The sequence below is a fragment of the Tachyglossus aculeatus genome, chromosome 11, assembly GCF_015852505.1.
Source record: "Tachyglossus aculeatus isolate mTacAcu1 chromosome 11, mTacAcu1.pri, whole genome shotgun sequence".
NCBI classification, from domain to species: Eukaryota; Metazoa; Chordata; class Mammalia; order Monotremata; family Tachyglossidae; genus Tachyglossus; species Tachyglossus aculeatus.
This window is the reverse complement of record NC_052076.1, coordinates 55,093,622-55,110,456: the sequence shown is the minus strand read 5'-3', so window position 1 is coordinate 55,110,456 and position 16,835 is coordinate 55,093,622. Positions and strand designations below refer to the sequence as shown.

At 43.5% G+C, this 16,835-nt stretch overlaps 1 protein-coding gene and 1 non-coding gene across 11 annotated transcripts in view; both read right to left on the bottom strand.

Moving 5' to 3' along the window:
- Positions 1-16,835, bottom strand: part of CNOT1 (CCR4-NOT transcription complex subunit 1) — an 86,783-nt gene that overhangs the window by 11,146 nt on the left and 58,802 nt on the right. For 6 of the 10 annotated variants that reach the window (XM_038753373.1, XM_038753375.1, XM_038753374.1 and 3 more), the window contains 15 exons: positions 15,516-15,695; positions 13,989-14,105; positions 13,043-13,153; positions 12,740-12,817; positions 12,292-12,469; positions 10,704-10,834; positions 7,802-8,098; positions 6,701-6,841; positions 6,516-6,620; positions 5,762-5,881; positions 5,153-5,344; positions 3,151-3,293; positions 2,729-2,837; positions 2,458-2,627; positions 1,672-1,924 (listed from right to left, as the gene is read on the bottom strand). In XM_038753373.1, the coding sequence (XP_038609301.1) occupies positions 1,672-1,924; positions 2,458-2,627; positions 2,729-2,837; positions 3,151-3,293; positions 5,153-5,344; positions 5,762-5,881; positions 6,516-6,620; positions 6,701-6,841; positions 7,802-8,098; positions 10,704-10,834; positions 12,292-12,469; positions 12,740-12,817; positions 13,043-13,153; positions 13,989-14,105; positions 15,516-15,695 (2,325 nt within the window). The remainder of the gene's footprint in view (positions 1-1,671; positions 1,925-2,457; positions 2,628-2,728; positions 2,838-3,150; positions 3,294-5,152; positions 5,345-5,761; positions 5,882-6,515; positions 6,621-6,700; positions 6,842-7,801; positions 8,099-10,703; positions 10,835-12,291; positions 12,470-12,739; positions 12,818-13,042; positions 13,154-13,988; positions 14,106-15,515; positions 15,696-16,835) is intronic. The other 4 variants (XM_038753377.1, XM_038753379.1, XM_038753378.1 and 1 more) reach the window with 1 other exon arrangement.
- On the bottom strand, positions 14,791-14,926 carry LOC119935463. Its single transcript, XR_005453344.1, has one exon. It is a non-coding gene; the product is annotated as a small nucleolar RNA SNORA46 (small nucleolar RNA).

Sequence of the window (16,835 nt, the reverse complement as noted above, 5' to 3'; positions counted from 1 at the left end):
AATGCCCCAATCTAGAAACCCAAAGGCGAGTTCGGTTCTCTAACTGGGGCCAGAAAGGCAAGAAGTAGGACTAAAGGTATCTGATACCAATGATGGGCTCACATACCCCTGGGCCAAGTGAAGAGGTGGGTAGGAGACTTTTGCATGGATTTGAAAGCTATATTTCATAGGAAAAAAAGAGATGGGAGAAAGGAAAGATACCAAAATCCCGCAGAGGAAGAATTTTTAAGCCACCAGGAAGAAAGAGTGAACATAAAAATACAGCAAATATTTTTTGTAAAGGGGCCAGGAGAGCAAGAAGCAAAACAAAAACCAGGAATAGGAGAGCTACAAGATTTGACAGGTTGCCTCATCCATACCCATGAAATGTTACAATTGTATGCTATAAATGAAATTGGAACGAATATCTTCCATCCAATCAGAAGCCACAGAACCGCCGTGTAGTAATGGCTGGTCACAAGTTACTTTCCCGCCCCCCTCTCCTCTCCCAAGCATGAGGGAGATTTTTTTTTTTAAATGTAATTCATTTCCTTGGGGGTTTTCGGAGATAAATTTGTTTGGAAGTAGCACGTAATAGTGTTAAACTTGTAAATAAGCCTCATTTGATTTTCAGACTTCTCTGAAAAATAAAGCTTCGTCTTCAGCTTTTCACTTATTAAACCTGTCCAGGCCAGCCCTATCATTCTTCTGTGGGATATTCCACTTTGTTTCTTAATGTATGGATATGAGACAATCTTAAAAAGGTCAATCAAAACCCCTGCCTTGTATGTCCCACCTTAGCCAGACTGCACTGTACTTCAGAAACGGCGGGACCATTTTGGTTCCATTTTTGCCAGGGTGTCACTGGGCAAAAAGATGCGTTTAACAGATGTGACGACCTCGCCCACAGTCTCTTAAACAGACTTCCAAGGAAGGGTACGTGGATATACTAATGAAGACCTGGCATGGGGAAGCAAAACTGCTCTGCTGCAAAATACTGGATAGGTTCCCTTCCTCTATTAAAGAAAAATTTTGGCGACCTAAATTTAGTTACGGTGTGTCTCCTGACATATCCAATTGAAGTCTACATTAAACCCAAACTCTCCAAAGCACTAGTTTGGCGAGCAGACTAGCTAGTTTACTTAGTATAACATTATTAAGCGCTTTGCCATTCCAAATTTTTTTTTGTCAAGTTTTGCCTTAGGTAATCCGAAAATGTGGAAAGTTAGGCAACAAAAACCCCATCGTGTGTTTCATGCTGATTTAAGTGTGCATTCCTCATGACTGCTGATCACCAAGGTGCATCCCAAGCGCTTAGTACAGTGCTCTGCACACAGTAAGCGCTCAATAAACACAATTGAATGAATCTCAGTGAGGCTCTCGGTTCCAGATTTACCCGGGGGGGAAAAGAAACCACCTCAGAATCGGACCCCATATTTAATATTTACGACCACTGAGCTGAGACACCGATGAAGGGATCCGGTTAAACACAGAGAGGTCTTGATGCAGTGATGACAGTCAGGGATGAGGAATTCAACAAGTATCCCGTGAATTTAATCGGGTTTCGACAAATACAATTTTTAGTTTGCATGAGTATGGAGGTAACTGTCCATGGGTACATATAACACTATGCTTTAACATTGGGGGTGGGGAGGGGGGGATCACACCCTACTTATGTCAAATAAAAAGCACCTTTCTTTCCAAAAGCTCTACCTGTCCAACAAACGCAGAGAAAGCTTTGGTACTGTCACGACCAGCTGCGGCTGAATGGTAGAGATTCACCCACTCCCTCAGGAGATACTCTGCCTTCTCCCTTAGGCCTGGAGGGTCATCATACTCGGAGGCTTGAGAGATTCCAGAATGCATCATGAAGTTAGGACCTCCATGAGCACGATCGATCATGGCTTCGTAGTTGGCCCGCACAACTTCCATCAGCTGGGGTAATCTGGGGTCAAACAGACGGTAAAAATCACATCGCTCATCTCCAAACTGCCAACGGCTGAACAGCCTTGCTTTTAGAGAAACAATACAGTAAATCACTTCGGTAAATGACACTCTTCACCTACTGTTTACTTTGTATTCGCACTGAACGGCACTGTTCGGCTACATGACTTATTTTTTCTCCCCCCCCACTGCGGGCTCGGCCCAGACACAAGGATGGTCTTTTAGTGGATCAACCACTGCTCGCAGCGCTCATTTTCCCTCTCTCCCGACATTTGAAGCCAATCCCTAAAATCTGGCTCCACTGCTGTAGGTTTCTACCTAGGAAGAGGCAACCGCAGATATGTTTCAGCTCTGCCCAACGCATTCGTCCAGGCCCAATTTCTTTTGGGCGAAATGGTCATCTTAAACTTTCTTAACGTTATAGATAGAGCAGAGTTATACAAGGAAATTTGTTTTTGAGTTCCCTCATTCATTTCCAGAGGATTTAAGGAGGTCGTTGAACAATGAAAGTCTACCGCACTATTTCATTCTCACCCTTCGGGGGCATTTCCTCTGGAGTGAGCATTAATCCTCATCAGAGTTTCAATGGTGTGAAATAAATCTGCCTCTGTTACATGGGCTACAGTCCTTTCATCCACCAACAGGATCTTCACCAACTGCATAGCAAATGCCACTGCCATGTAGTTCAAACCATTCTCCATTGACTGGCAACATGGAAAAATCACAAGATCAGGAGATTTGACATTTTCAGCAAGAACGCATCACAATTCTTTCTTTATGGCTCTTCGGGCTAATGCTTCCTTACCTGAGCCAGGTGCAGGTCATACTGCTGCATGTTAACTAGATGGTTCCGAATCAGCAGTTCCACTGCTTCAACGTTATACTTATATTCGTCTCGACACTCAATCAGGCACCTAATAAGAGTCAACATGTCACTCGTGTACGTGTGAAATAAATGAATGACAAAGACGAAGCGGCATCTCAAATTCGACCCAAGTGGAAGTCCGTACTCCCATCTAACCGTGAACCGCATCGGATGTCTGCCCTCTCTTTCCACATTTCCATCCAGGTGCTGTTAAACCCTTCCACTTCTACGTTAATGAGGTAAATTTCACTATGAACCACACTATGAATAAGTACCCAATTTTGCACAGAAAAAAACAAGACAAAACCAACATCCCACAGACCCACGGGGCTCCGACATTTGTTACACTTGCCCTTACTGACCTCGTGATCTGTTTATTACACCATGGCGAACCATAGGCCCGACCATCCTGCAGCGCTTTCAGGACGAGTAGATGACACTCTCGGTAACGCAGCAACAGGTCGGCATCCGCGCCGCTTGTGGCATCCAGTAAACCCTCTACTGCCTACGAGGAAGGAAACATCCAGCACCAATGATGAGAATGGGGTAAGATACGGTCTCTGCAATAGGTTTTTCATTCGTCACATCGGCCTGCCACAAAACTCTCAGCAGCCGCCCCCTCCACTCTTCTTCTACCTGAAATCCCATCGTTAACTTTCACCACCTTTTGTTCTCAGCAACAAAGCTTTTTTTTTTTTAACCCACCGCCTGTGATTTTTGCCCTGATTCCAAAGTCACCACCCTGCTACTCTCCACCCCTCGGTACAGAAGGAATATGTGGGAAAGCTAATCTGCGGGGGGTGACCACAAACGGATAACTGACCATTCTGCAAAGGGGAGGGTTGGGAGGTATGACTTTCGAAAGGCCATCTGACAAGACTCCGTGCCAAAAGCTTGTTTTTTTTTAAAAGAAAAAAAAATCGGAGTAATCTGGGGATGAAAGCTGGCAAGTAGATAGAAACCAAAAGGCAGAGACAATCAAATGGATGCTTTTCAGGATCAGGAAGTGAATAATGGGAAAAATAAAAGCACTATAAAAAAAAACAAAACAAAGCATTCTATCAGTGATGGGACTATTGTTGATTAGCACTTTCATAAGTGACCTGGGAAAGGAAGTGGACAGTGAAATCTTCAACTGTACAGATAACACTGAGCTGTGGCGAAGTGCAATGGAGACAGAAATAAAACCGCATAAACCACACAAAACTGAATGAGTGGCTGAAAAATTGCAAATGAACCTGAATGAGAGCATGTGAAAGACAATGCCCCTGGAGAAAAATCACCCAAATTACAATTATGTGATGATGGGCTCTGAGGCCTAAGTCACAACTCGGGACAGACCTTGAAATCACTGCGGGTCGTTCCCTTAAATCAGCCTAATGTGCAGTAGCAGCCCCAAAGGCCATCGAGAAAGGGATAAAAACACCCGAATGAATAGCTTGCCATCATAATACTGTGGTGTGTCTGCGCCTGGCATACCCAAGCAACTTTGTAACCAAGAATGGCAACCAAGGTGACAGGGAGACTATGGAAACGTATGATCGTAGACCTCATTCAAGTCCTCCCTCCTGCATGGAACTTCCTCCCCCTTCATTTCGAACAGAACCCCTCCTCTCAGAAAAAGCTCTCCCTGCCTCAAGGTCCTTCTGAAATCACACCTCCTCTAAGAAGCCATCTCTGATTAATGCATAATCTCCCAATTATATCCCCTCTGCCGCTTGAACACGACTTCTGTGCCACAGAACCACTCAAACTCCCTCACTACTTTGTTCCTACGTTCCATAAATACTTAGAACCCAAACTCACGCACAGAGCCCCCTTGCCATTTTCCTTCTAACAATCATTTTAGTACCTGGTCTCTCCTGTTAGACCGTAGGCTCCTTGAGGCGGTGATGTCGTCTACTGAGTTTACTGTACTCCCCTAAATTCAGGACTGGGCGCACAGCAAGTGCTCGGAACAAGTGATTGAAGCCTGAAGCCGTTCGGCTCCGAGCAAACAAAAACAAACACTTCTTTCACCCAGCTATTACTTATCTGTACTAACGGGACGTTAGGTTGGTGGAAAACAAGAGGAGGCTCAGGAGTGGTTTGGAAAAAGTCACGGATGACAGGCTCACAGCTGGTAATGAGAGAAGAGATAGGGAGTTGAGGCAGAAATTTGGGGACGCTCCACCCTGAGGGTTCCAACTGGGCCAACAAAGCAGGTGGCAAGGTCATCTGGCGTGAGAAGTCTAGACACATCCCTAAGCGTTATCCTGGAGGCCAAAGAGGGGCACCCAAACTACGGAAAGCCACGATTACCTCGGCTACTAGCTTAGTCAATCGAGTGAAATGCATCCATGGAGTACGATTAAGGTAACTAACCTTCTGAAGCAACCCAAGTGCCGCTATGGCATCACGAGAGTTGCGAGACAGCACCACAGCTTCCAAAAGGCTGCGAAGAGCCTGAGCTTGAGGGTTCATGGCCAATGCAGGTGGAATGGCATGCAGGTGCTGTTCCAGTTCTGTAATACACTTGTCATAAATCTGGGCTACATCGTCTGTGGCCCAAGCTTGCTGCTCCAAAGGGGGGGCGGGGGCGGGGAGGGGAAAGAACGAAACCACAATGAACAAGTGTTTAAACGTACAAATGAAAAAGCAAACAAAAACAAGGATTATGGTAGGCAACCTAATTAGCTTTCTCGACAGAACTGTTTGGCATTTGGCAAAGAGTTCAGGCAACGGTAGAGAGCTAGTTTTCTAGAACTATACTGGTAGGGAGACTTGCCAGTCCTTCCCTTTAGGCTTACCATGTGAATCCCTGTAAGCCCAAGGAGCCAGCTTTATGCCCTTAACTACTAAAAGCATTACCCCGCAACAAACATTTGGCAACACTTCCCAGGGACTAAAACCCGCCGAGCACAGGCACTAACGCAACTTAGGCTAAAACAACCACTTGTCAGTTCATCGGAACATCTCTCACCGAATACTTACTTTCATAGGCTGCGCTAAGAATCCCGTGGGCTGAGTTAAATCATTAGTAGGCAAGAAGCCAGGGACATTGCGAGCAAACTCCTCATAAACAGCCAGCTGTTTTGGGTCCACACCTCCCACCTGTAGAAGAAAAGCCAAGTCACTGGAGAGGGCCTATTAAGTTCAATAAAACAGAGGACGTTTTCTATAACTGAGAAAAACTACACCGGTACCCTCAAGAGTGACACAACTGGCAAATAACCCCAGGATCAATGCTCTGAGCTACCTGAAACTCGGTAAACTGACGAGAGAAAAATCGCATCAACACACTGACTGGAAACACATGGAATTAGGAACGTTTCTCTCGGTAGAGGCCTTGGACCACCAGTCCCAAAGATTCATTCGTTCAATCGTATGTATTGAGCGCTTACTGTGTGCAGAGCACTGTACTAATCAATCAATCAATCATATTTATTGAGCGCTTACTGTGTGCAGAGCACTGTACTAAGCTCTTGGGAAGTACAAGTTGGCAACATACAGAGACGGTCCCTACCCAACAGCGGGCTCACAGTCTAGAAGGGGGAGACAGACAACAAAACAGATTAACAAAATAAATAGAATAGTAAATACGTACAACGATGCCCTCTGAGCATAAATCGAGCAAAATTCCAACAGCCTCTCGGAAGGAATTTTTAATCATTTCAAACCAGGTACTTAAAGACCCCAAGGAAAAAAGCCAAAGGAGGAACAGGACGTTAAGCTCCTGTGAACTCACCTTCAGCCTGATCTGTTCTGGCATCCGCTCGGCCTGGTAGGTTAATACAACGGGATCACAGTACCTTCGGCCCTCCTGCCTAGCATGCTTGCGCAGCTCAAACTCCTGCAAATGAAAGAAGTCGCTGAAATGCCGTCTTCCCCAAAACCTCCGCGAGAGCTATTTAAAAGGAGCCAGGCACTTACAGTTGCTAGCCTCTTGTCCATTTCAGGGCCTGCTTTTTCCACGGCAGTCTTCTGAATGAAGCAGCAGGCTAATTCACAATTGTCCTGAGCTAACTGCGCAGCTGCCTGCTCCATCATTTCCCTTTGCTGAGGAGATGCAGCCTATTGAAGCGAGGCAAAGCATTAAAGATTAATGAGCAGTTTTCCGCTGGAAAAACCTGCCTAAACAACAGACCTGTTTGGACTGCGAGTAATTCGTCTGTGAGAGAAGCCAGCTTATTTATAGTTTTAAGCCATTTTTCTCCATTCTGGCTTCTTAAATCTAAATGATTTTAGCGTACAGTTTGATTGTTGAAGGATGGTTTGGGTGAAAGAAAAACGGATCTCATGCAGTAAACTAGTTGGTTTATCTCCCTAAATACCCTAATTCATTCATTCATTCAATCGTGTTTACTGAGCGCTTACTGTGTGCAGAACACTGTACTAAGCGCTTGGGAAGTACAAGTTGGCAACATACAGAGATGGTCCCTACCCAACAGTGGGCTCACAGTCTAGAAGGGGGAGACAGAGAACAAAACAAAACATATTAACAAAATAAAATAAATAGAATAAATATGTACAAATAAAATACATTTTATTTTATATATATAAAATAAAAAAGTAAAATAATATCCCCTTCAGCATGCATCAAAGTGAGTAAGGCTGATTTACTTTAAGTGTTTGAAAGGTTTTAAGTTCAAAGAGAAAAGAGTAGCATCAAGCGGGACCCCACAATTAAATAAGGGGCCACCCTAACGGCACATATTCTTATGGTCTTGTCCTGCACTTGCACACAGTACAAGAATCGTGACAATTTATCATTTTTCCACTATGACAGATCAAACTCAAGACTTAAAGGAGTTCTGCCCTTATGATGAATAACAGGAGCTGAACTCCTAACATCAAATGGGAGAAGATGGTGGGAAAGGCAGTGGGCTGGAGCAGACACTATAAATCGCTTTTCTACTTCAAAACCCCAAAGAAAATACAAGGTACAGACCTAGTCCGCCCCCCACCTCTTAAGTTCACAGATTTCCAGACAACACAAACAGATGCAAGACGTACTACCCACGGATATCTTACCCGCAGCGCAGTGGCGAAGCTGTTTTTCAGGTTGGTAGCTATACTCATCAGCAAAGGTTCCCTGCAAGTTATCATAGCCATTCCGGCTGTCAGATTCCTCATCATGTGATGCGCTGCTATTCGCATGCGTGACTCCTCTGAATCCAGTGCAAAATCCTTCCTGACTATTTGCTCACAAGTAGTCATGGCGATCTTAATGGACCTATCCACCACGGGGTGGACAAGCTCTTGTACAGCACGTTCGATTGCTTGGCGTACACACTGCTTTAACTGTGGATGGGCCTGGAACAATGGAATCTGGGGAGAATCGGGATGAGGTTAAATAAGCAAGATCAGATTCGTTTCTACAACCCACGCCTCGCCGCCGGTATACACTAAAATGTGTTTTCCCATAAAACACGTTCTTCGCTAGGGCATTTTGGACTGGAACGGTGTCAGGGAATTAGGGAGTATTTCTCTGACGACACGAGCCTGTTGGGGCTGGGGGGGCTGCTTTATCCCAACAGGCAGGTAAATCCATCAATCAAGGGTATTTACTGAGTACTCACTGTGTGCAGAGCACTGAATTGAACCCCAGGGAGACTACAGTCTAGAGGGGGAAACAGACATTAAAATACAGATGGGGGAAAATGGCAGTGGAAGGATATGTACACAATGCTGTGAGGCTAAGGATGGGCAAATATTATGTACCTGGTGTCGGGGGGTACAGATCAGCGTGTATAAGCGACGCAGAAGGTGGGGGAAAGTAGGGGGAATGATGGTCTAAGTCAGGGAAAGCCTCTAGGAGATATGATCTTGAAGGAATAAGGTTTTGAAGGTGGGAAAAGTCAGATGTCAAGTGGGAGGGAGTTCCAGGCCAGAGAGAGGAAGAGGGCAAGGGGTGGGCAGTGAGCTGGACGATACAGAGGTACCGCGAATAGATTTGCGTTAGAGGAGCGGACAAAGTCTGCAGGCTGGGTTGTAATAGGAGATGAGTGAGGTACTGTAGGAAGGGCAAAGCAGACTAAGTGCTTTAAAGCCAGTGAGAATATGAGTTTCTGTCTGATGTGGAGGTGGACAGGCAAACCCTGGTCGTTTTTGAAGAGTGGGGAGCTGTGGACTGAACTTTTTTGGAAACTGATGTGGGCAGCCAAGTGGACATGTCTGTAATATATTTATTTATATTAATGTCGGTCTCCCACTCTAGACTGTAAGCTCCCTGTGGGCGGGGAATGTGTCTGCTGACACCGTGCTCTGCACACAATAAGCGCTCAATAAATATGACAAACTGAAGTATAGACCGGAGTGGAAAAAGGCAGGGAGGTAAATGAGGAGGCTGATGTGGCAGATAGAGAAAATATAAGCATTTGGATCAGCACGGTAGCAGTTTGGATGGAGAGGAAAGGGTTGATTATAGAACTGTTATAAAGGATCTGACGACAGATCAAATAAGTGGGTTGAATGAGAGAGATGAGACCAAGACAATGCAAGGTTATGGGCTTATGAGACAGGGAGGATGATGACAGAGTGTCTACAGTGGTGGGAAAATCAGGGGGAGGGCAAGGTTTGGGTGGGAAGATGACTACTATAAATTGAGTTTTCCTTGATTTGAGGTTTTGGACGATCACGAGCCTTCCGTTTTAGGACAGCTGGGAGCATTGTTTTAATTTTGAAATGCCAGCAGCCGGTAGAGGGAAGATAAATAAGGGGCAAAACAAAACTAAGAATAAGAATCAGTGCTCTATAAGCCTTGGAAATATGCGAAACCCACATTTTTCCTGCCGTGCCTATTCCGACAGACATGAAGTCTCTGTACCACCAAGATTCCCCTCCCCATTTTGGATTCTCATTCTTCCCTGATCAAAGGGTCTTTATGGGAGCTGAGATGCACGGCTATTGCTTTTAAGGAAGTAAATGAGAGCAGGCAATAAATTTAAACAATAAGTACTTTCTTTTGAGGGCCCGGCTTAACCTGGAAGACCCTAGGTCCGCACTTTCCAAGGCCACTCCCTGGGAGTAAGTTAGATATTTAGGGAAGAATATGCATTCATTCATTTAAACTTTGTAGTGACCATTTAGAGGATTATTGCTAAAGCTAGAGGCTGATTCCACTCCTAAACCTTGTAATGATCATTTAGAGGATTACTGCTACAGCCAGAAGCTGATTCCACTCCCTCAAGAGCTAACAAGGAAAAGTTAAGAGCTGGAAGCTCATTATGGGCAGGGAACGTGTCTGCTAATTCTGTTGTATTGTACTCTCCCAATGCTTCGTACAGTGCTCTGCACACAGAAAGCGCTCAATAAATACCACTGATTGAAGGAAATGTATGATTCATAGAAATAATGACAAAAGATTACATTCACTAGTTCATTCTCAAGGAAGTCAATCAAATATTCTATTAACCCTTTTAACTTCCAACCAGCTTCAAATTATTAGTGGTTTGGCTGGCTAAGGAATAACAGTCACAGGGACCTACATATCATAATTTAATTCATCCTGGGCTTCATTTTGGAAGCATACCTGGGCCCACCACTTGCTCAAAGAAGCACAGAACTGAACCTAAATTTATACTTAAAAACCAGCAAGGGCCCACATTAACTTCCAAACTGAAAATCCTCTTCAAGGAGTTACTAAGCAAATCGGTTGATTTAATTGTTTACTGGTTTTGTCATCAGAAACATTTCTGATAGAGGGAGACACAACTCCACAGAACTGTTGGGAAATTTTTCCGGAAATGTGATTTCCACTGCCATGTCCACTGGCCCTTAATGTCATGGCATATGATTGTGATGTTACGCGGGGATGTGTGGTGTGAGTGAGAGAGTGTGTATGTGTGTGTTGGTTAAAGACAGTTCCATCAATGTAGGACTAAAAAAGTCAAGGAAAACATCTGAGGGGAAATCCAAGAACTCCAATACATACCGTGGGATTTAGAGTAATGTGTGGGGCCAACCCTCCAAGTGAGTACACATTGATGTCATGGTAACTGTACTGTGGTTGTGGAGGAACTGTAGCGGTACAGGTAGTACTAGTAGCTGGTGTTGTCGAGGCAGCTAAACACACAATAAAGATTTCATTAGAACAACCTCACACAGACAGTAACTTTTACAAAAGAGAACCATCGCTAAGTTGGGAGTACTGGAAAACTGAGTATTTTAAAAAGAACTTAAGCCTGCTCTGGGTTTAGGTGATGGGTCTGGGGAAGGACACATCATTTCTAGCTTCATTTTAACCCACTGGTTGAATGAGGAGTTGACAGTCTTCATCAATCAATCGTACTTATTGAGCGCTTACTGTGTGCGGAGCACTGTACTAAGCGCTTGGGAAGTACAGGTTGGCAACATATAGAGACAGTCCCTACCCAACAGTGGGCTCACAGTCTAAAAGGGGGGGACAGAGAACAAAACCAAACAAAACTAGAGCCTCCTGCATACAGTACCAGTTTGTTTTAAATCACCTACTTTAATTCAGGATAAAGGAACTTTTACATAAAAGTGAGACTCTACGACAGAATGTCACAGCTGCTATTTCTAATCTTTCTTCCTCAATACATTATGCTGGGTGTATTGGTAGCACCTAGGGTAGGGATGGGAACATTAAGAATATGCCTGGCATAAAAATGAGAACCCTGATGCCTTCCTTCAGCAGCAGTTTTGCCACCTGTCATTTTCTCTTAGAGTAATTCTAGCAAGAGTCAGAACTAAGTGGTTTCAGAACTAAGTGGTTCCATCACCTTAGTACAGTGCTCTGCACACAGAAAGCGCTCAATAAAAATGGTTGAATGAATGAATGAATCACCTATCATCACCCAGCTATTTTTTAAGACCGTCAGAGTTCCTTGACAGGTTTACTCCAAGTTCTACATTTAATACCCTGAGACAGAAGGATCACTGCCATAGGTTTTCCCACATAACTGACTTTTCTGTTTTTCTGGACACTTCTATTTACTCCTTCAAATGTGACCCCGTCTCAACATCATCCTTTAATGATAATAATTTTTAAAAAATATAGTGGCATTTACTGGCTTACAATGTGCCAGAGTGCAAGATAAGCAGATAGGACACAGTCCCTGTCCCACACAGAGCTGTTTAAAGAGGGAGGAACCCCAATTTTACGGAGATGAGGGAACGGAAGCACCAAGATGTTTAGTACCTTGCCCACTGTCACATAGTGGACAACTGGCGGAGTGGGGATTAGAACCTAAATTTCCTGATTCCCAGCTCGAAAGCTTTCCGTGCTAGAAAATCTTTTCTGTGCAAATCTTTTCCAATTCTTCCTCCCATTTCCACACCGTATTCTTTGTGAATTTAAATTTCATGTTTCTTTCTGCCAATACCTGAATGGATAAAAGTAGGACCGTTGGGTACTTTTTTTTATAATTGTACTCTGTTACGCACTTACTATGTGTCAAGCACTATTCTAGGCGTTGGGGTTAGACACAAGCTAATCAGGCCCTGGCCCACAAGGGGATCGGAACTTCACTTGATTTTTACATGTTCAGGCTACTTACTAGTTGTTGTGATGGCTGGAAGTTCTTCTGGTTGTTTTACGTCTTTCTTTGGAGCAGACAGCTGTTCTTCTAAGTTTTTTAATCGATCTTTATCCTTCAGAAGACTCCCGGGTTTTAGCTCACTGATGTCTAATGCAAGGTTCTTGCACAGCACCTCAATTTCAAATTTCAAGTTTAGCTGCAAGACAGTTACCTCAATTAGCATCGTCAGGCAGGCTTCGACTTCAGATCACACCTCAGATAGCTTTCTAGAAATTATGGGTCTGCGGATGTCATTTAGACACAAAATAAAGGATTGAGCCCACGCTTTAAAGTTCTAGACCATGAAATTTTGATTAGGCTAAAAAAGAAGTTACGGCTTTGACTTTCGAAAGGAGAAATCAAAAAGTTTTCTTGTATATTTCACGGAATGAAAGCTGGCTAACACCAGTGCATAAAGTAAGCTTACCTTCAGGTCATGTTCTTGATGTAACTCAGCTAAAACGTTCATAATGGCCATAGTCCAGGGGTTTGGAGGCCTGAAAACCTACAGAATAATTTGATTTTTGTTTTATTTAGGGAAGTCTTAAGATACTAACTTTTGCAACATTAGCCCCCATGCAAAATCTGTTCTCCCACCCACGCATTCCAAAGCAGAGAGACTTAAAAGCAGCTCTACCGCATTTTCGGGCTTTGATTTGAACCATTTAGCACTGAAGGCTTGAAAAATATAAGGAGACTGAGTTGCACGTTTAATGGCCTGAAATCTTACCACACTTCGAACACTGGATTCCAGTACTTTGGCAACAAAGGGCACCACATAAAGCAATTCTTGTTGTCCTTTAACGTAAGCTTCGAGCAGCAAAGATTTTACATCCAAGTCCTACAATACACAGGTAAATATCATTTAGAAGCTACTGAAAAGATGCTTGAATATATACTGGCTAAAAAAAAAAAAATGAAAATATGCTCATAAGTCTCGAGTAGCAAAGGCTTTTACACCCAAGTCCTATAATAGGTAAATACCATTTAGAAACTTCTGAAAAGATGCCTGAAAATATATTGGTAAAAAGAATGAAAATATGTTCAGAATTCCTTCAAGGCCAAGTCACACGACTCATTCATTCACTCGTTCAATCGTATTTATTGAGCGCTTACTGTGTGCAGAGCACTGTACTAAGCGCTTGGGAAGTACAAATTGGCAACATCTAGAGACGGTCCCTACCCAACAGTGGGCTCACAGTCTAGAAGGGGGAGACAGAGAACAAAACAAAACATATTAACCAAATAAACAGAATATGTACAAATAAAATAGAGTAATAAATACGTACAAACATATATACATATATACAGATGCTGTGGGGAGGGGAAGGAGGTAAGGCAGGGGGGATGGGGAGGGGGTCTCGCAAGTAGTGGTCTCAACAAATACAGGTGGCATCCCCCAAAAGACACAGAGAGTGGTTGAGGGGAGCCGACCTGAGGAGCGTGCCACATAAGCTGAAACCAAACAGACAGACTGAGAAGGCTCTGAATGTGGCTGGCGACTAAAATTCTAGGTGGCTACATTACAAGCTCAGAGAATCACCAATATCACCTGGTGAGTTCAATCTTAGACCTAAAAACGGCTGAAAGAAAGCCCGGGACATTTGGCGATAAGATTATATACAGCCCCTAGCAACATTAACTTTTCATTTTGCCACTTAAAAATTGAAACTCACAGTGTGCAAGATGGGTTTATTTTTAGCTAGTGTAATCATTCCCAGCCAGTGGCCCAGGTTCTTCAGTAGGGAACGGTCTGAGAAATTGGCTGCAGCTTTATCTGATGTCAGTAGCACCTAAAATAAAGAGGTCACGTGTGAAATGTTTGAAGATGGACACTTCGTACGTAAAACTACCCCAGACTTCACATTTGACATCTATTGTCCTCTCCCGTCCCAGTGTGTCTACTTCACTTCTGCTCATCTTCCACCTATTACTTTAAAGAGAAGCCCAGCTTCTATCTTCCTTTTAAGGAAGGAATTGAAAGTTTTGCCGCAACGAATTTCAAATCTACTTGAAAGACCCCTAAAAGGCCTTTAAAAAAATGGTATTTGTTTAGCACTTCCTACGTGTCAAGCACTGGTCTAAGCACTGGTGTAAGATACAAATTAATCAGGTCAGACTAAGTCCCTGTTCCACGCGGGGCTCACAGTCCAAGAAGGAGGGAGAACAGGTACTGAAATCCCTATTCTACAGATGAGAAAACTGAGCCACAGAGAAGTGACTTGCCATGTATGGTCACACGGCAAAGCAAGTGGCAGAGCTGGATTGAAATCGCAGGACCCCTGACTCCCACCCAGGCTCCTATTCTTTCCTTATGCCCCCCTGCACTGCTAGAGAAAGCATTTGTGCTTGAACCTGTCTCCTGGAACAGCCCACACAGTCATCTGCAAAATGAATAAGTTGACAACATCACTGAGTGATCTCTCTGAAGGCCCATTATCCATTAACACAAACATCTCGGAGACCTTCTGCACGCAGTAATGTTTCTTTAACTCCACCACAGCATCAGTATAAAGGAACAGTCAGCTGTGCCAGGAGAGCCAAGAAATTATTTTGCACCACAGCGTAACCTACGATGGTGAGGGTTTCCATCAGCAGGTTTAAAAATAGTGCTTCTAAAGAGTGACCTTCCACCTTGTACTCTCCAGACAGTCTTTTGCCTCTCCAAACACCATAGTTTTTGGCACAATATTCATTCCAATACAAAAATACCCTTCAAAATTAATTAAATGAGGTAAATGTACAGTCATATCAATAGGTCTTGAGAGGTCATTGATGGGTTTGGTATAGATTTCCCAACAACTAAAAATATACTCTTACTGGATCTTTTATTTTACCTGTACGAGTTCCCTTAAGATATGTGCTCTCAGTTATTCTTCTCAAAGTTAAATGCTTACACTGTCGGACACATGGGATTAATATCTCCAATAATTAAAATAAGGGGAAAAACTAAAATTACCACGGTGGGTTATGACACTGCCGAGTAATTTACATTAGGCATTTTACTTTTTTTAATCCGACGGAAACATTAAGATGCTATCAGTTACGGTTCTTGAGTGCTTCAACTGCAACTTATGCAACCAATTTTCCAACAAACACAAAACTCTAAGCACTAACCGCGGTACCAGTACAAAACTTCACTTCCAAGGGTGCCGCAAAGTGGACAAAGGACTCGAATGAACTCTGAAAGACTTGCTACTCACTTTGATGTTTCTGTAGGTTTCATTCAGAACCATCTTGTTAAATTCAGGATTCTTAAGAGTATCGAGGAAATTTGAATACAAGCTGTGGAAGTTTGGCTCAATACTGACTCTCTTCATTACCAAGTATTGTGAAACCCAAGGCATAAATTCCTCTTTTACCGTTTCTTTCAGCTCCTCAACCTAGTCAACCCAACCAAAAGAGAAAAGCAAATTATAACGTGAGCGCGGCTACACAATTAATACATTTAATGCATTCAGGACCATTAATGTTAAGTTTCATTCAGCTCAGTATTACTCATTTCAGATTTAACTTCATTACTAAAACAGAATGCAGTGCTTCGAGTTGTGCTATGTGAGTCAGTGGACTACTATGCTAAAAATTTCCCTAGATAATCTTAGCCCCACCCGCCTTCCTATCCCAAACTGAGAGTGAATGATAATATATCATGCCTAACCAAGAAAGGAAGAGGGTAAGGGGTACTCCTATAATCTGTTTATGCAGATCATTGTAGCATCGTTGCTCCAGCCGAGAGGGGATGCATATACCATTCTTGGGTACTTGGGGATTGGATTTCTTTCCAAACTTCAACCAGAATGGGGATAGTGACCCGAGCGTGGAACTGAAAACACGCCTCAAGAAACATTTTCTTACCTTTTGCGGCATTTCCACAATTCAGCGCAGGTTTTGATATTATTATTCATCAACCACTACAGCTAATCAATTCTACTCATTCTTGGCACACCGATCCCCAGCCCTGAATCACCTCCAAGGATTGTTCCCTCTACTTGTGCTGTAGAGCACTACTGGAAGAAATTCAGACATCAAACGTCTGCCACTTCGAATTCACCCTCGCCTGCTTCTACTCTGCCCTTTCTTTTGCTCGGTAAAATTACTTTTCCTCCCTCACCACGCCCACTGCTCCCAACAATCATTTCAGACATTTAGCTCCTTTTCAGGAACCCTCATCTTCCCTCTTGCTTCTGGCAACCTCATCAACTACTGGGAAAACTGAAACCAGACATGAATTCCCCAAAGTCCCTCCTCACCTCCCCATTTCCATTCAACTCCTACATCCACCTGGCAAGAGATTTCATGTCTGCTTCCCAAATTCCCCCCATTATCTATACCTTTGAGAACCATTCCCTCTCTACTTCTAAAACACTTGCTCCACTTTTCCTTCCCTCCACACCTGCCATCTTCAACCTCTCGCTATCTTTTTTCCTTCTAGCTTCAAATATGCCCACATTTCTTTAACATTGAAAAAACCTTGGCTGGTGGCTGCAGTAAGACCCAGAAAACAGCTCCATCTCCCTGCTCCT